The sequence below is a fragment of the Xiphophorus couchianus genome, chromosome 9 (genome assembly GCF_001444195.1).
Source record: "Xiphophorus couchianus chromosome 9, X_couchianus-1.0, whole genome shotgun sequence".
Taxonomy (NCBI): Eukaryota; Metazoa; Chordata; class Actinopteri; order Cyprinodontiformes; family Poeciliidae; genus Xiphophorus; species Xiphophorus couchianus.
This window is the reverse complement of record NC_040236.1, coordinates 27,473,804-27,499,174: the sequence shown is the minus strand read 5'-3', so window position 1 is coordinate 27,499,174 and position 25,371 is coordinate 27,473,804. Positions and strand designations below refer to the sequence as shown.

The 25,371-nt window shown below is 36.5% G+C and overlaps 1 protein-coding gene across 2 annotated transcripts in view; it reads left to right on the top strand.

The window, feature by feature from the left end:
* The window catches only part of rabgap1l (RAB GTPase activating protein 1-like), a 118,189-nt gene that overhangs the window by 86,900 nt on the left and 5,918 nt on the right, over positions 1–25,371 (top strand). Inside the window, exons 18-22 of one of the 2 annotated variants that reach the window (XM_028026876.1) lie at positions 4,471–4,512; positions 10,017–10,145; positions 19,888–19,980; positions 24,437–24,547; positions 24,674–24,778. In XM_028026876.1, the coding sequence (XP_027882677.1) occupies positions 4,471–4,512; positions 10,017–10,145; positions 19,888–19,980; positions 24,437–24,547; positions 24,674–24,778 (480 nt within the window). Of the gene's footprint in view, positions 1–4,470; positions 4,513–10,016; positions 10,146–15,345; positions 15,709–19,887; positions 19,981–24,436; positions 24,548–24,673; positions 24,779–25,371 lie in introns of those variants that run through there. The other variant, XM_028026877.1, reaches the window with a different exon arrangement.

Sequence of the window (25,371 nt, the reverse complement as noted above, 5' to 3'; positions counted from 1 at the left end):
TACTTATTTATTATTTTATTCAATTATTTGACATGCCTTCGAGAGTTGCTATTTTTTTAATGTAGTTGTGCGTTCTTTGTGCACAATGACCATAAAAGGAATTCTGATGTGAAATACCTGATCTTTAAGCATAGTCAACATACTTTCAATAAGGTTGGGGTGTTTAAGTAAAGATGTGCTGAGATCTCTGCCCTGTTGGAATATTTAATTGTGCACAAAAAAGTTTTAATCAGAAACTATTGGCTGAAGGTGAAGTAAATAAATCTGGAGGTAATCCTTCTCATTTCATCTTATCTGCCTCTTTTCCATCCCTTTTGTGCAGCTCACCAGTACCACTGGTAATGAAGTGGACCCTCAGATTGACCACCATACTGAGGGTTTTAAGGTTTAAAGCCTCATCTTGACTCCTTCAAACATACTGGCCTACTGTATTTAAAAAATATGAGCTTCAAACTGAGATTTGTGCCAGAAAATCATTAATTTTAAACCAGCTTTAATACATCTAACAGGAAAGTCGTTGACAGCAAAAAAAAAATTGGGGTTTCTTGAGTTGATACGGAGTATTTTATGTAATTATTAGTTCGAGCCCCCGCCTCTCACCCAGAACGTTACCTGGAGAGAGGCACCAGCACCTCCCGACCCCACTAGAGACAAGGGAGTAAGAAAATGGATGTATATATATGTATATATAATTGAAACCAGATTTTTACAAACTTTTTATTCTATCTGTGTGGCACAATAAGGGATTAAACTTTAGGTGCCAAAAAGATTTCTATTTGCTGCATGCCAGGAAATCTTTGACAGGATCGTTTCAGACTTTCCTCAAATTCAGAGGTTTATATTTTCTTGGTATTTGATAAAATTGCCTTTTACACTGTGAATGACTTTGATCAAATGTTTATGAGTACAGAACTCAATTCACTGTGGATATTGACACACTCACAAGCTTCAGCTAACATTTTTAGAAAATATAATGCTGCTGTTTGGTTGATTTCTACATTTTCTTCCAAAATGTACAAATAATTTGCAGGCTGAAAACTTTACCTTCTTCCTGAATGTTATGATAGTTTGAATTCATATACTTTTTATGCTGACCCATAGTTGTTTGAACAGATGAAGGTGGTCACTTTAAGGATTTTGAGACATGAATTAACCTCATCAGAAGCTTTAAAAGTCATTAAATCATAATCTGGGGCTCCAAAATTGTTAAAAAGCAAAATAATCTTAGTGTATGAATGTATTTAAACTTTTGATTTGAGTTATTGAACGCTTGAAAAAATTCCGTTTTTTGATATTTCTTGTAATGAATAAGTAGAAACGTATTCTAAAGTAGAAAGTGATTCTAAAACCATCCTTATAACCTATTGGGGTTTTTATGAAAAGTTTCTTTGCATAAGCAAACCACATGAAATATGTTCCTCCTCTTTCCTGCTGTCCCTCTTCTGTCCTCCCTCCCTGTCTTTCCTTCTGTTAGCTTGAGGCAGAACAATTAAGTTTTCTTGTTTTTTCTCAGCCAATTAGCTGCATGATGAAAACATGCCAGTAAAACCTCAGCTCTCACATCCCTCTGAAGCCCTCCTCTTTTTGGGTCTAAATTTAAAAATTTAAGTGATTCTCTTTATTTTCTCAGTTCTTAGCAACAATCTCCATCTAATTCACAACCTTGTTTACCTAATTTCTTGAAATTAGTTGAATTTGAAAGCCTGTTTTGTTATGTAAAGTCTTCAGCCTTTGTTTTTACTTCTCAATCTAGATAGTTTTTTCTCATTTGCAAACTAGAACTCAGGGCCGAAACTTATTTTGTCTTTTTTTAAAAGAGTGACCTTGCTGGATCTGAACAATTCACCTCACTTTAGTATTTGTGAAAACTTCCTAACACACCCATACTGTTTCCTCCCCTTTCTGAATATTTGGCTTTCATCTCCTCTGATTCTTTCTTGCTGGGATGAGTTGGTATTTCTTTCCCTCACACGCTCCTTTGATCTTGGCTCAGCATGGTAGCACCATCTTCAGGCCCACAAAGATCGGTGTGTGGAGGCAGAGCCCATCCTCTTTTCATTTTCTTCGGTTATTTTTGGAGTTCTCTGGATATTTTTAGCTCCATGTTGCCATGTGAACTGGTTGTCCCAGAGACCAAAGAGAGGGGTGTTCCCATGCAGAGCTGGCATCGGTTCTACATTTTCTTTTCGTGTCAAAATTGAAAGAACTGTCTCAGTAAAATTGAAAGCAAAAAGCAGGCTTTTACAGTGGCCATGGGCATAAAGCTAAGAAAGAAAGCTGTGAAATATGGTGAACCCTCTCTATAACGCGGTTCACCTTTCACAGCCTCGCTGCTTCGCGGATTTTTTTGTTTAGTTTTTTTTTACAGTGCATTGTGTTCTGTGTCCTGATTGGCTAAACAGTCTCCGCGCTTCTTCTCTACCTGTGTGCCAATAATGTAATGGTATTTAAATATACGTAATACAGCTTGGCAAATTTTGGTAAATGTTTTTACCCAGAAGAAAAACAGAGCGACAACAACTACCAATAACTATGTTCTTCTCTCGAAAAATCACACCTGCACCACAGGCTTCAGAAGAAAAGGACATTAGCCCTTTTATGCATGAATTATGATTATGAGAATTTTTTTTCCATTTTTTAAAATGTTTTTCTTTAGGCATAAAAAAGGTAGGAAATTTTTTTTTGTAAAAATAATTTTTTTTTAATTTTTTTTTTTTTTATGTGATCAATTGTAATTTTGTCCAAATACAAAGTTGTTACTTGAAAAATACATCAGTAGTATTGTTCCTTAAGGGTTATCTGATGTCACAATATTTTTTTTACTTGCAAGAGTTGTCTACAGTAGAAGGAGGGACCGGGTCGGTTCTCATGCTTTTTTGTCTGTCGGCCATATTGTATTTAACAAAAATAATTTCTTGCATTTGCAGCTGATGGCCAGCAGTTGATGGTATATTTTATGATGCATTAGTGTCCACTTCAGTGGTCTGTGTGCATTTATAACATAAAAATCCACAGGAAGCACAAGAAAATGGCTTTTAGATAGCTGTCCACTGTAGTGACCACTATGCATGAAAGGGTTAGAGAGCGGAGTCAGGCTGCAGCGTCACAGTCAGAGGAACAGTGAAATACGCGAGTCACAATTTGTCCTACTGTACTTCGTATTGATGATTGAAATGATTATTTTACTGTAGTTATTTCTAAGAAAGTGTTATATTTGTTTTTAAGAAAAGTTTTTTTTTTTATGAAATGATGGGCCTGAACACAGGTTTTGTTCTTTGGGTTCAATGTAGAGTATTTAACTATGCTTTATAATAATTGTAAAAAATAAAGGTAACTACTTCACAGATTTCGCCTATCACAGGTTCTTTTCGGAACGCAACCCCCACGAAAAACGAGGGTTTACTGTACTTTTTAACAGAATGTAGACAATATTTTGAATCTTAACAAATAAGGAGGTCATACCTGAGTTCATCTTAAAGGACACGTATTATGCAAACCTCAAATTTTTTCTACTAAAGACAGCCCAAGCAATAAAACAAATTCCAGTCGGTTTTTGGCAATAAAAAACTGACTGGGTCTGAAAAAGGTGTCTGAAAAAGGTTTTTTGGTGTCTGAAAAAGGAGCCATTTCAAAAACCTTCAGAATGTAATGTCACAAATCAGCGGAAACCCCAGCTGAGCCCAACCCGTTGCCTAGCAACCCAGGCAGAGTCAGCTGGTGTTTTGTTGTTGACTCACCATCCAGAAAACACTTTTTGCATCTTTGTTGGTTGTGCAGGAGGATTTACTTCTGCTTTTCAAAGGTTTAAGGTTGAATAATTGCGCGTATGTTTGTAGCCATTTTCACATGGGAGTGTAAACGTTGAGATGGGGGGGCGTGGCCAGCAGCAATAAATTTGGATTTAAAGTGACAGGCCGCCCTAAAGCATCTCATTCTGATCGGAGATTAAAAGAGGCTGAACTGACCAGACTAAACTCACATAATCTAAGAATGATTTAAATGTTTTGTGGAAAGTCAAGGCTGAGATTTACTACAAAAGTTACAGCACAAATGCAGGTTTTTGTGAGTAAAACCTATTGAAATCTATGCATAATTTTTCTTCCAATTCACTATTATGCTATACTTCCTGTTGACTTGTCACACAAATCTCCTACAACCCCCTCTCAAAAGCAATGAAATATTTATGTAAGCTGTAACTAAATAAAATATTTCAAGAGGTATAAATACTTTAGCAGGACCACTTTAGAAATATCTTGTTTCTATAAGGATCTCTTTTATTTGTACTTTCAAAATGGGCTAAAATTGAATCTAGAGAATTCATGTTTTGCAAAGAAAAAATTAAGCTGGTAATGAAACTTAAAGTTTACTAAAATGTTTTTTGTTTGTTTTGTTTTTGTTTTTTGCAAAGTAACAGGAAAGTTGTCCATATTGTTTTTCTCCTCTTCTTACATCTTTCTCTGTGTCTTAAAGGGGCTGAGCATCATCTTCAACGTGGCCCTGGCTTTGCTCAAGGTTAGTAATATATTCATACATTTGTTTAATTCTAACATCTTTTATTATGTCTAGCTATACAATTGGTTTCTATGTAAAATTTGAGCATCTTTTGTTTTAATTCAAGCTTTATTTGACTGTTTATACATTATTTGTGTTGCAAAAATCTTGATATTGCAAAATACTGTAAAGTTTGATTTCCAACGTCATCATTCTTTTCTCTAAAGTTGTTCTAAACACTGGAGCAGTTTGTATCGTTTAAAATCATTTTCTAACGTTTAGCGCCCTCAAGTGCACACAAAAAGAACTGCATGTAGTCATCGGGAGATCGAATGCCTTTCCACACTTTGGCATGAATAAAATGTCAAAATGATTAAGAAGAGAGAAAGAAAAGCAGCTTTCTATTTTATCTGGTTGCTAATCAGAGTGATATAAATTGTTGTTAGTTGTTATTATTTTCTTTCACCAACATCTTCTTATATTGAAAGAATAAATAAGACAAATTTATTCATTCTTTAATTCTAAATGAAGAAAATGCTGTAGTGGCTTCATTCATGTCATATTGTCATGTCTTTCTGAATTGCAATGGATTTTGTGTAATTTATAGTCCATGTTTTGCTGTTTTTTTTAAAGAAATATGTGGGACCTCCTGTTCTTTGTTTGCAGTAGGGGTGTAAAGGTACACAAAGATGTACTTAGTTGGATTTTAAGGTCTCTGTTCAGTACTGGAAAATTTTGGTATGAATATATATTTTCTACAAACAGACTACAAATCTAATCACATCTCATTTACTTTTCATTTTGTCTCATATTAATGTATTTTTTGTTTTTACAATTTTAAAAGAACTTGCCAAAACAAAGATGCTGTGTCATTGCTTTTGAACAGATTTAGGATAAAAGTTTTCTGACATAATTTAAATTTTCTTAAATTAGTGGCTGTAGAGAATAATTTATCTCAGACACTAGGATGTCTTTCATACATCGGGCATGTTTGGCTTCAGTCATTCGTTGACGGTTTCAAAACAAAAAATAGGCAAAGCGAATGATTAGCTGAACAGTTTTAGTTAAAAGATCTTCAAAAGCTGTATTAGTCTAAAATTTGGTACTACTTCAGAAATCTCTTTTATTAGGGGATTCAACCCAAAGTAGCAGCCCCATGAATAAGTTTGAGTGTGACCTTATTGAACATATTGGAATAAAAAATAAACAAAGTTATATACAGATAAAATTAATTTAAAACAAAAGTGAGAAAAAGAACAACAGTAATATGTATTCAAACGTTCAAAGCAGTGGGTAGAAATATAACCTTTTTTTTTTACCCACCCCTTTTACATTAATAGCATAATCTAAGAAATTATTATTCATTTTCACTTGGTTATAACAGTTTTTCTTAATACTTTCAAAATCCACATCCATGTCTGGCACAACACATTCATATTTACATGCCACTGAGCAAGAATCAAATGTTTTTAACATGTTAAAATTCTTTCTATATCAATATAGAACAGAATAGACTCTGTCCCCCAGAACAAATTGCATATTTGTTCACAAGTTATTCAATCCAAATTGTTACATATTAGTAGATAAAATATAACCATGAGTAACATAAAATTAAGAAGAAATTTATTTTACAAAATGTAATATTCCATGATGCAGTAGTAATTTACAGCTTCATTAATTAGCATCAATAATATTGATAATAGTCGTGATAACTGTAATTATTTCTCATCTCAAGGCATGATGAGCATCTGCAGAGGCGACAACAACAAGCGGCTGCTTAGAAAACTGCAGAGAAGAACGTTTTTGTGAAAGTACAATAGATATTTTGCCTATAGTGAATTCACCAGCTGTATACTTTAGAAAAACAAATTTTATGTTTTGAATAGAACAGAATAATTTATTTGCATGCACACATGAAAAAGATGATAATGCAAATAAAATTTAAAAATATACCATTGTGAATACAACAATACTGCTGTGAAGAAACAGTGAGTTTGATAATATGGTAAAAATGTGCAAATGTTTATAAATTTTTGACAAATTAAGCTATGTAGAAGCAACGTGGAGATTTGAGGATTCAGTGGTTTGAAATGGGAACAAATGAGGATGGTCAGGATGATGTTGATGATGAGGAGAGTGGAGGAGCTCCCACTGCCTGCCTCTTATTGGCCGGTCATGACGACATTATCCTCCGATGCTCCCTCCTCCTTCCCTCCTGCGGTCCCCGCTGCTCTCACCACCCCTCCCTGCCCAGCTTAGCAGTTGCTATCCACATCACAACAGGAGCATTGGCTATAACATTAGCAACCTGAACCAGAGGGAGAAAATCTCAGCTTTCGGTTTTTTTTATCCCACCCTCTTCACCTTTTCCTTCCACGGATTCATGCTCGGAGCATCTTCTTTCCCTCGCTTTCTCGGCTTTTTGCCTCCTTCTCCTCTCCTTCCGTCTCTTCCTTTGCTCTCTGTGCTGAATATTTATTTCTACCACGCGTTTCTTCCATCCACCATCTGCAACGAAGCCGCCCCTGTCAGCTGTTAGCATTTTAGCAGTTAGCATCACAAAGGTTGGGAGAGGCTTCATGGGAAGCAGTGAGGTCTCTTCGCTTTGCCTCGCCCCGGCTGCCCGGCAGGACCAACATTTCTGACAGTGCTACAACATTGACTCATGCCAGCACTCATCCTGTGTGGATCAGAAGTAACTTCCTCTCTGAAGGAGCTGGCTTCATCTGAAAGATCAGACCGGATGCCCAGCTGCTAATAGGATCCTGCCGGAACAGCTGACTGGAATATGATTTTACTCACTAATCCTGCGTGAATCTGTGAAGAAAAAGAACAGTTTATGTTTTCTACTCCTTCTTATTCTGGTATTTAATGCATCGCTGGTTTGCGTGAGTCCAGCACCCACTCAGCCATAAAGTAACACAGAGCATCATCTCCTGCAGGCAGAGAAGTGCCATATTTCCAGCGTTAACAAACCTCCTCTTGTCTCTCTGACTGTTCCAGCTTCAGAGAGTGGATAAAGAGCTGTTGTTGTTTTGCATTTCAAAGAAAGCTAAAGCATTGTCAGGGGAGAAGGGTTTTGAAGTTTAACATAAAAGAAGAAATCAAAAAAAGGTGGGGTTCTCGTCTCCTCTTCAGTTTCATGGAGCAGCAGGCCACGTGTTGAGCCGTTTTGTTGCTAGGCGACAGCATATTGGACTGGATTTTTTCGGAGTTTTTGCAGAGGAAGCCGAGTGCAGGAAGTGTGACTGGATTTCCAGAGTGAATAAATACGTCGCTGTAGGACTCAGCATTATGCAGACTGCGGTGTCGACTCATCGTTTTCTGACTGTGATTCTGAGGCATCAGGGGACCGAGCTGAGGCTCTGACAGCGGTACAAGCTGAGGGGCCGCCACACGACGCCCACCACCAGACTCAAACTAACCTAAAAAATCGCCGCTAACTGAGTTCAATCGCACCCCGCCATTGCTGCGCCAACATCGAAACATCTGCCCGACACCCTGGAGTCAGCTGCCAGCCTGGCCCCGGAGCGGGACGACCCCTCCCCCCTGCCCTGTCCCACCCCACCGCCGTCTCCGCCACGCTCCCCGCCGCCCTCTCCTCCCCCTGTCCCGACCTTGAACCCTCACCTGACCCGCCCGGCCGCATGCAGGGCGCTGGAGGACGGCGAGGGAAAAGAGGAGGAGAGCACCCAGGGCAGCCAAACCTCAGCGGACCCTTACTGCAGGGTCATGGATCTTCTTGGGATGGGACACAGACTCTTCGTCCCCAAACTGCTGGCGGTGAGACGAGACAAACTGGAATTGGGATAAACATCCTGGATGAAATTTGCACGGCATGCATTGTTGATTTTTCTGACCCATCCTGAAGATAGAATGAAACAAAAAGCTAAATTTCATTCCATTATTTCATCTGCGATTAGGACTGGAGAATAAATCAATAACAATATGTATCGCAATAAACACATGACATGATCATTATCAATAGATAATGTGTCTGATCGAATATTCAATAGATACTAAATGCACTGAACAGCATTCTGGGGGACGTAGGCAGAGGAAAAACTTTAGCCGCTCAACTTCTAACAGAAAGCTAAGCAAGATTGGTGGCATCTACTCACTCACTCACTCACTCACTCACTCACTCACTCACTCACTCACTCTTTGGTTACCTAGCAACAACCTCCTGAGTAACTTGTGGTTACCTAGCAACAACCTGTTCAGTAACTTGTGCTGCAGCAGTTTAAGTTTTCACCACTGTGCCTCATAACTTCTTAAAAACGAAAAACAACTGTTGAGTAAAAACTGTGGATAAACTGGAACAGTCAGTTTGACTATACTTCAAATATTTAAAACAAAAGATTAATCAATATTTATTGATATTGACTGATATAAAATGTTTTTATGTTTTTCATCCGTATTGTCCTGCCCTTTCTGCGATTACAGGTGCATGCATAATGACTGTTCTTCCTTCATACTTAAATTCAAGATGAAAATAAAGCTGCTTTTCTCCTTTTTATGACATCTAGACATTATTGAACTTAAAAACTTACAGAAGCAAGAACAGACATGTTCCTTCACATAACTGACCTCAAATATGTGCTCATGCCTTCTTTGTATTAAATAAATATCTAAATACAGTTACTTGAAAGATTAATACTTCTAGCAAAGTAAAAAATAAGCTTGCTTCTTAAATTTTACTTGCAAAAGTATTTGCACCCCTTGAACTTCTCCAGATGTTGTCACATTGCAAAACTTGAGCGTTTTTTTTTATTGAGATTTTATGAGATGGGCATGTTTTTCTTATAGTGCTTGTAGAAAAGGAAAACTCTGGACATTAGAGAGTGGCTTACAGTGCAAAAACACAAAATAATACCATGTATGTTTGGTCTAATTTCTAGTGCAAATATGTTAGTACACTTGAAACAAAACAAAACTAATTTAAAAGTAACTATTCAGCTATATATGGGAGCTTGTTTTAACTCAATAATTCCTTGATGTTAATTAAAAAAGTTCTAGTTATAAGTGAAATAATCTGCCATTGGAACAAGACATTTTGATTTTTAATATGCGATGAATGTCTTGTTCCATTGGCAAATTTGTATTTTGATTATAATTAGTACATTTACATCAATATTAAGGAATTATTGTCTTAAAACAAGCTTATATAGCCTGCTGAAAAGTTACTTGTAAGTTACTTTTCTTATTTTAAGTGTGCTCAGATATTTGCACTAGAAACTAGACCAAAATTACTTTGCAAGATTTTGTTTTTGCATTATATTGCCAGTGAAATTTAAAATGTAAATATTTCCCTCAATAAAAAGAGATTACATTTTCCTTTTTTACTGTTCTACTTTATCAAGTATTTGCTGTTCATGTAAACAAAAACAGTACTGCTTATGTATTTACCTGCATGACTCTGATCTTGTTGGTAACTTGTATGCTGAAAAAGACCAATTATGGAGGCTCTGTGCTTGGTGTTTGTGCTGCATGTGTCTCATCCACCTCTTCTTGTCTCCCTCCAGACATCCAAAGAAGACCTCCTGCAGGCAGACTTTGAGGGGGCTCTCAAGTTCTTCCGGGTCCAGCTACCAAAGCGCTACAGAGCTGCGGAGAACGCGCGGCGGCTAATGGAGCAGGCCTGCAACATCAAGGTAACACAGGAAACCAGAATACTAATGTGTTCAGTGCCTTTTGTTTGGTGCTGAACTTCATTTTAAGCTATGAAATTAAAAAATAAAAACTCGGCACACTCTAAATACTGTCCTGACTTCTTACTTCATATCTCACATGCCTTTAAAGAATCGAAGTTAGAAAATAGTGCTTTTAAAAGGAAAAAAACTGAAAATCTAACATTTACTTTTAGAATAAGAAAAAACAAAAAATAGACATACTCTATGACCAAGTTGTGCTTTACCATCTTTCTTTTACATTTGAATTTAATTGCTCTTCACTTCAGTTGGGAAATAGGAGACCTATTTTATCTCAGAACATCAGTGTCTGTTTTCATTAAATTTCCTCAGGAGGCGGCACATGTTATCATCCTGCTGCTGAAAGTAGGCTGTTGGTATTTAGGGAATTTGCTGAAATCACCAGAGACCATAGCAGCACAGCGTGTTCTTGATATGCATGCATGTGTGTATTTTGGCAGTGTGTGGAGTGAAGGGATAGGAGAAGGAAGAAGGTACATAACCAGGAAAGTTTTCCATTTTTAGATTTTAAAAGAGTATTTTTGCTTCCTGTTAGATAAGGCACAAAATACTTCAATCTAGAGTAACAAGTTCTAAGTGTTTGTATTACCCAATGTGTGACTGTGTTAGTTTTAGTACATACAGGATGTCCACTCTGTGTCTCACTTCTTATCTCTGGCTTTACTTGTGAAATCTTGCAGAAGTGCAATGTGTACAAAAGTAAAAACATATAACATATGCATAAATATGCAGATTTGTCAGCCTTCTTCTCATGAATGAAAAGTAAATGCTCCCTTCTAGCACATTCCTTTTCTGAATGATAATAAAAGTCAGGTCATGCCATTTCTAAGCCTTTCTGCAGTTCCTGCTTCCTTGATTTGGTTAAATATTGGTTTGAAATATTTTTTTACTGAGGTTCTGTCTGGTTTTATCTGTGTTTGTACTGCTTAGGTTAATATTTTAACAATATTCTGGATTATCAGACGTTAAAAAACACTTCCTGATTTCTCACTGAAGTGTTCCTTCATGCTAGTCGATAGGTGAGATAAAGAAAAAGCTGCAAGATAAATCAAGACTTTGTATCTCGTTCTCTTTATCTTTCCTTACTCAGTTTCTTCTTGCGTCATTGTATCTATTTTTTATTTATTTTTTTTTTCTTCTTGACTCCTGAAACATTAGTTCCTTTTGACTAAAGTTTCTTTTTTGCCATTTTCTCAAACAGAAATGCAAATATAAAATGCAATTGGGTGGATGATTAGGATTTTCTGTCCAATTTCCCTATTGGTTTGAAATATTTTTCAGGGATAGATTTTTTCATCCTTATTCTACTTGTCTTAAGCAAGGCCATCTGCCTGATTAAACACAACTTCATCTTTTTTTTTTAATAAAACAGGGCGTCGCATTTTACGCTAAAAAAGGGGAAATTGCAAAAGAAATTACTTTTATTGTTTCACTAAATTAGGACCTTATTGCAGACATTTTCTTGTTTATAGAAATATAATCCCTGCAAAGTGCCAGGATATTCAAATCTTCCTCGTTCCTTAACAGATAGAGGTTGAGAGCTGAAATAATAGAAAGCTGCTGTTTGATGATCCTGTTATCTGTAGAGGTTTAACTCGCTCTCACAGCCTAAAAGAGTGCATACATTTAATATACATCTCTGAAAATACAGTTTCTCTTTAAAAAAAAGCTTCTTCCATCTCGGTACCACCTCAAAAATAATGCAGAAGCCTAAGTTTGAGACTTCTCTTTTCCACACTACGGGTTGTTTTTGTTAGTGCAACTTGGTAGAGCAGAAAAAGATAAAAAAAAAAATTCAGTTAACAACCTGATTGTTACAGATCACCCCCAAGCAAGCAGAAAATTGTCAGATTCTGGTTAACAATTAATTTTTGTTTGCCTGCATTTTTTCTGAACTTAAATTTGTTAGAAAAATAGCCCGTCGCCTTTGATCAGGTTGCCAATTTTGTTTAATTTGGAGCCGGTAGATTTTTGTACTCATCTGTAGGGATCTCTGGTTGAATTTTTCAAAAAATAGTTTAGGATCTGTGAAGTTAAAGGAACATAAACTAACAATCACAAACCAAAAAAAATCTTCAGTTTTTCACTCATGAGGTAAAAAAATACAGATCATGAACACATCTTGAATGACATAAACATAAAAAAACATCTGTGATTGCCTGGAGCTTTCCTCATGAATTTATGCCCCTCCTCTGTTATATTTTTAAACCACTTTCAAGCTTTAAATAGAATATTCCCTGTGGATGCAACGGCATGAAGTGAGTCGGATAGAGATGAAGATGAAACGATGCCTGTCATGCGTTTCATGCTCTTCTCTTCACTCTGTTTTCACTTCTGTCTTATCCATCTAACTTCAGCCCCCTGCAGGTCAGAGCAGGTCACATCAGCCTACAGTGTAACAGCATCGCACACACATACACACACACACACACACACACACACACACATACACACACACACATTTCCTGTCTATGAAAGCTTCACATGCATCATAATTTACTTTTACATAATTTAATTTTACATTTACGCCTCTAAATGTATAATTTACATCATAATCTGGAACAGTCTGGAATTTATTTTTCATGTCTGAATAAGTGTGGAAAAAAATAAAAGAATTGTATTCCAGAATTTATTCTTATCCAAATGTCAAAATATTTGGTCCGTCCTTCCTTCGTTTCATCCTTGCTTCCTTCCTTCTTTCTTTCATTTTTTTCTCATTTCCTCATTTAAATAACTAAAATACATAGTTCCTTGTTGCCTACCATTCTTACTTCCCCTCTCACTTCTGCTTTCCTTCCTTTCTTTCTTCATTTTTTGCATTTTTACTTTTCTTATGTCCTTCATTTCTTTCCTTTCTTATGTTCTCCTTTATCTTTCCTTTCCTTCTTTTCATTGTTTCCTTTCTTTTACACTATTATTTTATACACTTTTCTTTGTATCCTACCTCACATCATTCTGTGTCCTTCCTTCCTTTCCTTCTTTTCTTTCTTTTACTCTTATATACTTCCTTGTTTATTGCCTTACTGTGGGTGACTTTAGCATTATTTTTATCAACAATGTGTAGGAATTTTATTAGATTTATCTGCTTTTGCTTTCAAAAATAAATATATATGCAATCATTTTTAATTTCTGTTTTTTTATAGCACCAATTCACAAGGTAAATAAATAACATTTAATCTCTTTTATGTAGCTGAAAATGTTAATTTCTTGATGAAGGCCAACACTAAGAAAAGTACTTTTGCTTTTCATGAAGTATGAATGTAATACTCATACTTCATCCTACTCAGAAGGCAGACCATCTTATACAAGATGCATTGCTTTTCCTCACCCTCCCCTTTCTTCCCCATATTTTCGTCTGTCAGCATTTAAATCGGATCAGCCGAACTTCATAAGCAGCTTAAAACGGCGAAAGAATTTCTCTGCACCTTTGCTTGGTGAACACAACGGGTGGAGTGGCTTAAGCTTTCTGCGGATTTTCGGAGGAATTTGAATTTCTCAGCCGTTTTGAAAAATCCATCATACCCACAACCAGAGTGATGACTTTAAAAAAGCAGATGAAAGTCTTTGCATTTATTTCCTACTAATGGCGTTGATTGATTAATTTCAAACTAAGGCAAAATAAGAGCAAGGAGTGTTGAAAAACCGTAGACTTAAATCATAACTTTGAATCATGGGTGAAGACGCAGAAACTGTATTAATATTTAAACTTCCAAGATCTAAAAATAAATGTAAACCTACAAACATGGTGGGAGCTGGAGGTCGGTTATAGTTTGACCCTGTGTAGGAAAGGTCATGAATGTTTGTCAGGAACTATGCAGAGGAATCGGGTGACTCCAACCTTACAGGTAGTCAGATAAAGAATACTTTCATGCAAATTTACCTTTGAAAGTCTTTTATATTGAAAGATAGTGTAACAAATGAGTGATGCACATCGAATGTCACACTGAAACATGTGTAGCCATTTTGACCTAATAACTCAGGGGTGTACAAACTTTTTGTCACCTGTGCCAAAATTGTCATAAAATCTGTCATATTTTTAATAAAAACTTGTACTGTGATGTTTTTATTTTACCAACTTGATAGTTTAAATTAAATAAATGAAGTAGTCAGATTTGTTCTTTATTGCAGAGAGATGTGTAAACAATTGTAGAGCCAAAACTTAAGAGGGTTTTTTGTAGATTTGTGTTATTTAAAGAAATATTTATCAGGTCTTTATTGAAAACTTTAGCAAACTTTTCATCAGTCTGGAGCCATAAGAGTCAGATTTAGGTCACTGTGTGGTTGGACCTAAATAGATTTGTGTGGTTATTTAAGGAGGAATACTTTATATTTGACCAAGATTTCTGCTGCAATTTAAAATAAACTACCTGCATCGACCACCTGTGCTCAAGAGCTAAATTTTTAATATTTTTGAATTGCAGTCCAGAATAATACTAGGTACCGCTAATGGCCACACGTTGGATCATTATATAGATCATTGCAGAACATTTAACCACTTTTAAAGTGATCAGTTTTAGTTTATTACAGCACCCAGTGGCCAAGCTAATAATCGCTGGCTGCAACCCCAGTTTGTTTTGTTTTTAGTTGCAAAGGTTGAAGGTCACATTAAAGATTTGTTTAAAAAAAAATAATAATAATAAATTGTAAAGAAATATTTTCTATAAAAGTTACACACAGCTTTAATGATGGAAAAGGTTGATGTTGATGATGGAAATGATTTGTCATGGTTTGTTTCTTTAATATAAAATGTTTCTCTCCTGACAGCAGATTGAGAAGCTGTTATCAGATCTCTTGAAGGAGTTTTATTGACAGCTTTAATTGATTCCTTTGGGATCCTGCAGGAGCTTTGAATTTTCCCTCTCTGCGCCTACTACTGTGGAAATGTAACTGAAGTCGCTGCGGTTGATGTGACTGCTTCCTTCCTGTCACTCATACACACTTATACAGAGTGTAACTGTGTAAACAGGCCTTTATCTTTATTTTTACTAGCAGCAGGAAACAGAAAAAACTGCAGCCCGTTTGAAGAGCGTTTGAAGGAGGGAGGAGCACAAACAAGAGAGAGTGAGCAGAAAGAGGGAAGTGCTCAGTGGAGAGGAAGAAATAGCAAACTCATCCTCCTCTGTCACGCACTTCTAGCGTTACGGAGAGGAAGAGACAAACAGGTGTGTTGTGCTGCTCTCTCCCTTCCCTCCGCTCTCCTCCTCCTCCTCGGTGGGCGTGACTTTGCCTCTGTGGGACTCTTGAAGGCAGCCAGTCGCCTTCTGCACTTTCAGAGAGAAACAAAACCTCTCAGCCGCGGCTGCTTTACTTCCCCACTTGGTTCCCTCCTTCCTCTTCGTCCACCCCTCCTCCTCCTCGCTGCTTGGAGCCAGCAGGAACCAAGATGATGCAGGAGGTGTCCATCATGGTGGCCTACGACGCTCATGTAGTGGATCGTCCGGGCGAGGAGGACACCTTGGCTTGTTTGGTCGCTCACTCTAAACCGCTGCGATCTTTCAGACCTGTGGTAGGTCTGCTCTGTTTTCTTCTCTCTTTTGTCTTTCTCTTTATTTAATTCAGAAAGCTGGCGTAGAACTGCTCTTAGAAAGATGCATTTTTAGTGAAACTACGTATTTCTTTCCACGTGGTTGATGCTGCGTACTCTTGAATGAACGTGTGGGTGTTCATATTTCAGGAACCGTTTCTGACGTTTGGGGTAAATTGAGTAATTGTGTGCACGGGTTTGAGCTTCCCTCTCGTGGGTAATTTAATTCTTTGACCTCGTTTTCCTCTAATCTCCAGGTGGCTTTGTCCTTATTTTAATATTCAAACGTTGAGGCTTCTCTGTCATGTTGGAGCTTTTCTCCAGTAACCTTGCAGTAAAGTTCATATTGTTTTGCTTTGTTTATTACCTGATTTGAGATCTAAGCCAGGAGTTTTGGGACTAAAGTTCCATTTTCGGAGTCAGGGATTCAGGTCAGGAAGCTAAAAGTGGTCCTGGTACCATTTTCTATTGTATAATTGTGTGTCCTCTATCAGTGCTGACCTTCTGACCTTTCATTATCACACCAAATGTTCTGGAAATGGAGCATTTGAGGATGCATTTTTGTCCTCTGGAGCTACATGCGCATATAGATGTCATGTGAGTTGCTGAAGATGTTGCGCTCTAATTTAGTTTGTCCATGGAAATCTAGAAATGTCTTCAAAATGAAAAGTTTGGTGGTGAAGTAAAGATTAAGAAAAGTGTCACTCCCTGTGTAATTCTGAAGGTCAATTGTCGGGTGACTCATATAAAACTAATATACATGCACTGTGAATAAAAATACTGGGCTAAAAATGAAATAAAAATGACGTCATGAAATTGCTTCATTTCTGTGAAGTATGTCAGAGATTTGAAGGATGTCTCAGTGAATACTTTAGTTCTTATTTATTTAGAACATGTTGGTAAAAATGACAGAAAAACCAAAAGTCAACGTTTTCAGCTGAAGAAATGAGCCAAAGGGAAGTTAGTCGTTTTTTAATTTAGTTTTGTCATGCTGTGTTTCACAAAAGGAAACTAAGGGTTGATAAACAAACCATGTTATCAGCTCATCATTAAAAGGCTTCTTTGGTATCACTTCCTGTGAAATGCAAGCTTCATAAGTTAAATATAAGTTTGAATCAACAATACAAAGCAGCCGGTCCCAATTAAAAGCATGGTAGGGATGGTTTGGGTTTTATTTTAAGGTCACATTATAACATACAGAAGTAAATGTAATAAAGTTACATTTAGTAGACACAAACACTAAAATATTGTTGCATGTAGACCAAGCATGGTACAACTCAATAAGGTAAACAAACCTCATCAGGAACTAATGGAAAAGACAATGAGGGCAAAACACAAGAATAAGCTGAACTGGTCATACTTATAAATGTGTGTTGAGGTTGTTGGTGTTCAAAACTTATCTCTAGTCGTCCCTTTTGCTCCGTAGTAGTGCCAATCCCTTCTGGGAAAATGTCTGTTCAGTTTATCACCAGTGAGACAGAAGAAAGTGATAGTCAGTCATCCATCAGAGGCTGAATTTTCTGGTATGTGGTGGGAATTTGTGTGCCTGATTTATGAGCTGTGATGTTAGCAGACATCACCGACTTGATTCGGGTCATAAGATTGTACGGTGAACTAACAGGTCAGTGTGGAGCCCACGTATTGCACACTGCTTTTCGCTTCAACGGTTTATCAATGAAGGGCATCTGCATTGCAAAGTATTACGTCAGCACAAGGCAGTAGAAACAAACCTTAAAACGAACACAAAATGTGGTTAAAAAAAAGTTATTCAACTGTGAACTCCAGAGTGAATCATTTATCATTGAGTCAATCTCTTAGGATGCTAATGTAGAAGATAAATGTAAATTTATACGAAGGAAACATTTCAAGGACTTTTGTTAATCTTCAGAAACAGTTTTTGACCTTAATACAAATATTGGAAGTGCACAATGTGCTCTTTCATTGGAAAACAAACATCTCTGCCTTAGTTCTTAGGCCTTTTTTTAAAGTTTACAATCAGATTTAGCCTTGAAAAGATTCAAAGATAGTGTTTATATCCTGGAAGCTGCCCACAAATAGATAAAATCCACAAAGATTATAGAGCCCCTAAACAGATGCTAATAGTTTGAACAAAAATAATTAGTTTATCACTTCTTTTCTGTTTGAAAAGAAATAGGAAGAAGTGAAATAACATATATTTATTACTGACTCAATAATTATCACAAATGTGTTATTAAAACCATGTTGTAATATTCATGTTCCTGTTTAATATACGGGGCTAAAGAACCAACAAATAAATTATGTTACATAGACAAAATGGTTACAAACTCACTCATAAGACAAGAAAATCTATGGATAATAATAGTAATAATAATGGCAATTGTAAATAATCAATCATACAGCATCTGAAAATCCTTGCCAATGTACACCTATAAATTCTTCTTAATCTGTGTTATATAACTATAAATAAAATGTAAAGATTAATTAGAGAGAGAGGGAAAAAAATAATGATGGTAAACAATAAAAATTCATTATGACCCACAGTAAAAAACCATCTCAGTACTAACGCAGAGGTTTCCTTGGATCTCCAGTGCAGCCAATCAGCAACAAATAAATGGCACTCCTTGATTGGCTGCTTTGCAAACAACACTCAATAATCTGTCAAATAGCATCATGCCAACGTATTTCAGCTTCCTAAGCTGCATTTTCTTTCAATGTCTTCAAAGAAACTGCAGTCGAACCGATTCCGGTCACCAGGTGATTTCTTGGTGAATCTGTGAAATTAACCAATCACTTCTATTTTTGTTAGTTGGAAACAGGTGAAGAAAGACTCAGTAAATTCATCTGATTAAATGAAACCACTTCTCTCTTGCTCTCTAAATGTTTGATGAAGTTTACTGGAGGACAAACAACCTATTAGAAAATATAAAACAGATCATTTCCTTGGATTCAAATTCAGCTTGAGAGGCTGAAATGAAACGCATCCCGGTCTCCGAAGAGAGGTCATGTGACCGGGTTGGCCATGCAATCCCAAACCTCGACAGTGGCAACGCTGTTTCCACTCCAGGGAGATAACATCACCATCTACCTGCAGCACAGACTGAGGCGTGGGGTAGTGAAATTATGAGTCACAGTTGGAGCCAAACGATATTTCACAGCTGTTTGTCAAACAACATGATCTATGTTTACTAAACAACACCTGCAAGTTGTTTAGTGTGAAATGACTTCAGTTGATGCAGCAGACATCTGCAGGTAGATCTTTGCATATACCTGTGGATATAAACGGGTACAAGTGTTGTGCTGTTTGACTTTAGCTGAATTTGAGGTGTTTTATGGTAATATTAGGTTCCTGTGTGCCAAAAATGTTGTTTAATTTTTGTTTCCAAGATGTACAGTTGACTTTGTAGAGCCAAAAACTTTAATTTTAGAGTTTAGCTCTATTTTGTTCCATTTTTGAATGTCTACATATGAAGATGAGTGAAAAATAAATTTCCTAACATTCTACTCAAAATTATGGGAATACAGTGAGAAGATAAATAAAAAAATACACTTAAAACTTTTTTACATTTTACAGCCTCATACTTTGATGGGTTTTATTTGATTTTTTTTGTGGAATACAAACCCAAATTATTTCACAATTATCAAGGAAGATACAAGGTTTTAATTTTCAACATTTTTCTTTTAGAAATAAAAATTTGTGTAGATTTGTATTATCCTTACTAACCTTTTATTCAGCCATTTTATTCAGACGCATTGGATCAGGCATACATCATGCAAGACACTCACCTTCAATTGATTGACTGATTGTTTGAATCTCTTCTATAGTCTGACGTTTTTGCAGCTCCTTCCAGGTTTGAACTTATTGTCACTGCTGCTGCTGAAGAAAAGCATCAAGATCCTGCAGCTCTAAATTGGTGGGAACTTAGAGACTACTTTCCCTTTGAGGAAGAAGCCAAACTGAGTGTGTGTTGTTTTAATGTTCGCATAAAATCATTAATCATATCTCAGAGCAAAGAAGTTGAAGTCACATTAATGCTAAGAAGCAGCTGCTCTGTTGATTTCCTCTGGATAAATCTGAATGAGACATTTAACCTTTTATTAAGCCTGCAGACATTTAATAAAACAGCATTTACAGAGTTCTGAATAATTTTTTAATTTTCAACTTTATTTTTTTTCTTTCAGGTTCCAACCAAAAAGCTGAAAAAGTTTGAGAAGGAGTATCAGACGCTGAGAGAGAGCCAGCTGCAACAAGAAGACCCCATCGATCGATACCAGGTTTGAAAAACTCTCAACTTGATCTAAATGCTGATAGAGAAGGTGTTTTTGTCTCTGCTAAATTTATCTCTCAGTTTATACTGGAAATCTTTTTTTTTTTTCTAATATTAGAAACGGCTTTGCTCTTTTAGACAGTGTTGTGCTCTTTGTGAAAGTATTTTTGGTTCCAGTGTGACTCACCAAGCAGCACTCACTTGTCATTAATGATGCTAACATCTTTAAAAATAGGTTTTATATTATTCTGCCTTGAATCAGATATGCTCAGCAGCAACATCTTTGTTCATGATGAGGTATAAATGTAAAAGATGAGGCAGATGATTAGGCCTCCTTCACTTTTTAGTTCTGTTCATAGATTTTCTTAATTTTCCAAACAATCTCTCTGTTTTCTTTTTATTAAAGCAAGTCATACTAGTTGAATCACCACCAGAGTTCCTACAAACTCTGCAAAATTATTACATTTGATTTCAGTATTTTCCACGTCTGGATTAGCAGAAAAAAGGAAAATAAAATGTAGCCTTTAAACCCGGAGACATGGAAAAACTTTGATCTCGACTACAAACCTGTAAGATTGCATGAGGAGGTTTATGATGGGGTGAATTTAGTTCTTTTTAATCTCCTGCTGGAAGACAGTGAAGCTAGCACTACTGATCCTTTAATTCACTCAGGATGGTCTGTCATTAAAGTCAAGAGCAGAATCTCAAAGATGGAGGATGTGCCATGATATATCCATATTGGAAATTGTTTGTTGTTCCAAAATATAAAGAAATGACAGGCAGTTGTCGCAAAGAAAAGAATATTATGTCGTTATCTATCTCTCTGTTCAGAAGTCATTCATCCATTTGTTTGTCTGTTTGTCCGACCATCTGTGTATTAATTCATCCATCATTCTGTCCATCCATCCCTTCATCCTTCTGTTAATCCTTCTCTCTGTCCATCTTTCCAATTGTCCATCCACCCCTCCAGCTAACCATTTAGTTAATAGCACCACTGAATGGGAGGTGTAGTCGTCTTGCAATCCAAAAGTCACTGGTTCGATTCCATCTTCTTCCAGCCCATTTTGCTTACCAGATTGCTTTTTGGTGTTGGAGCCATTTGTCTGTTTTTTAAGTCTTTGAATTTAACTTATTAGTTTATTAATTTTGCTTGTTTTCTTGTTGATTTCTAATTAGTATTTTTGTTAAACTTTAGAATAAATTTGTTGGTTAGTGACTTCAGTGTATGTATTCTTGTTTGTGACAATAATGTCACATATGAATGTTTAAGCTTTATGTAAATCTGTATGCATGTGGGTGGTTGTGGATTTTTTACCGGTCAGTTTGAAATTCTGCAAACCTACAGAGCATCAAATGACTATCTGAGTTACATTTGTCTCTGTTTTGATCAGTCTTAACTGTTTTGGTTAAAACTGACCGATTGTGTGAATGTGACTCTAGTGTAAAATGCTTGGAGTGATCAGTGTGACTAGAAATGCGATACAGAAATTTAGTCCATTTATTATTCTATCAATCATCTGTTCATCAACCGTCATTGACAATAATATACTGACTATGATTTTAATATCCACAAAGGTGTGAACTCATCTGAACTGATCAAGACAAATAATTTTGTAATCACAATAAATATGAGGCTTAAATATTTTATCTTTTCTCAACATCACTGACGATTTGAGAAATCGTCCATATAAATACTCTTTTTCAGTAGAGAAAAAGAAAAAGAGTATTTATGTGGTTTTTCTTTTCATTTATGATAGGCTAAAATTCAAAGTTGGTACATCTTTTAAGAATTGTAGACTTGAACTAAATTGGTTGTCAAATGACCTTCAAGAATATGTTGAGATTGGATGTAGAACGTATTTAGAGTGATTTCTTACTCATTTTATAGTTGGTTAACTTGTTCTTATGTTACAATCAAAATTTTTTAAGATTTTCAAGATGAATAATTGTTAATTGTTGAGGGCTGGTTGAATGTCGGACTAAACTGGTAGAAGGCAGTACAAGTTACTAAAGTGCAGACACAAAAGTTTTCTACGTTTAAATGTACTGCATTGGAACCAATCATCTTTAAGCAGCACACAAACAACCAGCATAGACAAACATCCAGAGTTGATTGTGGTCATTTTCTCCCAGAGACGAGGGCGATGCGCTGCAGGATAAACACCTAATTGTGTAGCAGAGAAAGGAAGGAAGACTCTAGTTGCAGATAAGATGTTAGGCTTGACTTAGCTGCTCTGGAATCACTTTTACTCCTCACGAGAAAAATCCAGAAACCTCCTGCTTTTTTGGTGCAGATAACAGAATTCAATTAAAATAAAAAAGCTCTTTGGAGTTGGAAGATTTCAAATGTGAGGTATGTACTTTTTTGCATGTGTGAATGTGAAGTCTGGTCAATTACTCTTCTTCTGTCACACTTTGGGTATTCAAAGCAACAGAAAATAGAAGCATTCATAAATGGAAAAGGGAGTCTGTTGAGAGAGAAAGCGTGGCTGGGAAGTGTGTGACAGGAAAGTGAGGCTGTCAGGATCATGTGTTGAAGTTTAGTCAGGGCTTCTAATCGCTCTATCTGTGGACATTTTGACTGCGGACAGGCGCTCGGTAAGCTTCCTCTGCTCCAAAACATGAAAATATGTTTAGAGTTCTCATGAAAATATGTTTAGAGTTTTGCTGTTTATATAATCAGAAATATTTTTCTGTTTTGTTAGTTAAGGAGAATGGTTTGATTAGACAGTGGTAACAAACAAGAGTTTTATAAAAATATAAATTTGATGCATTTGTATCCGCAGCAAAAATGACTCAATTTGGTGTTGGTTGATCATCTCCCTGCACTTGTTTTTATAGATATGAAAGCTGAGCCATCAGTTCAGGTCTCTCATGCATATATCCGTGAATATTTATGTAAGTTTAGTGTCACTCAAGCATTAGAAAATGTAATTATTTTGAAAGTGACAGGGAAATCAGGGTCAGATGACCGATCCTTGACAATAGTTTTTTGCTCTCATTAGATCCGTGTCATGTGACACATTTACTGCCAGCCTGGCAGTCATGAGACTCCACTAATGGGACATAAAGCGACTTCAGGATACGGTGTGGACACGGCCACTGCCAGGAATTTTGACCAAAAAAAAAAAAATCAAACTGGACCCCTGACTGCACAGCTTCTGTAATCACATCTCCAAAACATAAACACAAAATCTTACCAAATATTTCTGGTCTAGTTTTTAGTGCTAATATCTTACACTTTAAATAAGACAAAACTAACAAGTAACTTTTCAGCAAATTATAGGAGCTTATTAAAATAAGTAATATTGATAAAAAATTACTAGTTCCACTTGCAGATTAGTGCGTTTTATCACCAACCCAGATGAAGCGAGGGCATTCTGTGCAAAATAACATTTAAGCTTGTGACTGTAGAGAGCCTTGGGAGAGGAAGAAGCACGAACACTGTAAAACATCTGAAGGTGGTTTAACTTGAACATGAAAATCCACCGGCTGCCTTGAAAATGTAATTTTAGTCGACAAGAAAATAGTTTGTTTTTTTTACTTAGAAATTTAAGTTTATGGAGTTGATTTAGCAACAAGAGACAACTTGTCTAAACATTGTTTAATAAGTTCATTAATCTTGAATTGTGAGTTTTTACTTAATGCTGAAATTTAAACCAAATAATAATTTCACAATATGGAAGAAAAAAAACTGCCAGAGTTAAAGAGCCACATTTCACTATTATCTTCACACAACATCAAGTTAAAATAGCTACTTATTTTTCTTCAGAATAATTTAAATTCTTATTTCAAAATGAACAAAATTTCTGATCTGATAATGACTTTAATTAAACATCACAATGAACTCAGCTCAGAAACATTTAGTGTGAACAGGACATTATCCTCGAGCTTTGCAAACTGAGAACTGCATAAAAATAAACATTTGCCTTAATAAAACACAAGAGTCAGATCAATGTAACGCACTTCCATCTCAGGATACAAAAACATGCCGCTAGGCATTCTGGGAAATAGTTCCCACTCCGGTTTTTTTCTTCTTTCAGTTTTTTTAAGTGTTAACCTGAAAACTCTGGTTTATTCATCTTTTGGAGATTTGACAAAATTCATAAAAAGTTAAAACAACTTATTACTGTAAGTTTATCTTTCATAAACTCACATTTAGGTTCAAAATCTGAAACTGGCTACATTTATTTGACTTAAAGAGTAGAAGACAGTAAACACAACTAAATGCTGCTCAAATGTTTTACAGTGAAGCCGCTGAACAGTTCCTGGAGATTTCACCACTTTTGTTATTCTTGATTGTAACACAACAGGATATATTTATAGTTTTTTCTGTCTTAAGTTTTATTCATGGTGGCATTAAAAACGCCTTTAAAAAATGTACATTTGACTTTCTGAGGCCTGCAGATACCCTAATCTTGATCCTAAATGTGTGTGTTATTTTTTTGCGTGTGTGTGTGTAGAAAGAGAACCGGCGTCTACAAGAAGCCAGTATGAGGCTGGAGCAGGAGAATGACGATTTGGCACATGAGCTGGTCACCAGTAAGATCGCCCTGCGGAACGATCTGGACCAGGTAACACAACACCTGGACTTCGTTTTAGGAAAACAGTGTCACCCTGCAGTTTGTACCGGACATTAGGTAACTATTTAGGTACCTACATCGGCTAGTTGATAACTTATGTGGTGTTGTTTCGGTCAGGCTGAAGACAAGGCCGATGTCTTGAACAAAGAGCTGCTGAGCACCAAACAACGGCTGGTGGAGACGGAGGAGGAGAAGCGGCGGCATGAGGAGGAGACCGCTCAGGTAGCGTTTGTCCTCAGGTTACCGTCCAGTTCCTCAGCTAACGGCTGCAACTCGCTGAACAAAGCCTGTTTTCTCAGGCATTATCAGAGTTACTCATGTGAAGCTGCATGAATGGCCTCCCTGTTCCGATCTTTAGCAGGAGAACGTCCATTAATGGCTGCATTCAGCTGCTGTCAGTGAGCAGAGAAAACTGATTCGGGTGAAGGATGATGACTAAAGGTCATGTCATCACTCCAGGACAATTTTACTCTAACAGCTGACATTTAGTCAAAATCAGCCAGAAATCAGATATTCTTGTTATTCATACTGTTCTGCTCTTCGTTTGATCAAGAATTTGATAAATTAATGGTTGCAACTTCAAAAACTCAGTCACGTTGTACTGATTTTAATTTAGTTCAGTTCAGATAATCTTGGTGCAGCGCCACCACAGGCGAGGAGTGGAACAGGTTTTCCAAATGGTTTGTTGTTTTGTTTGGCAGAGTTCAGTGTGAAAGAGAATCAAACCGAGTCTACCACCCTACCAGGTGTGAAAACTACTCACCTTTTAACATTAGATCTGCCGAAAACCCGAAACACTTTAAATCACTTCTTAA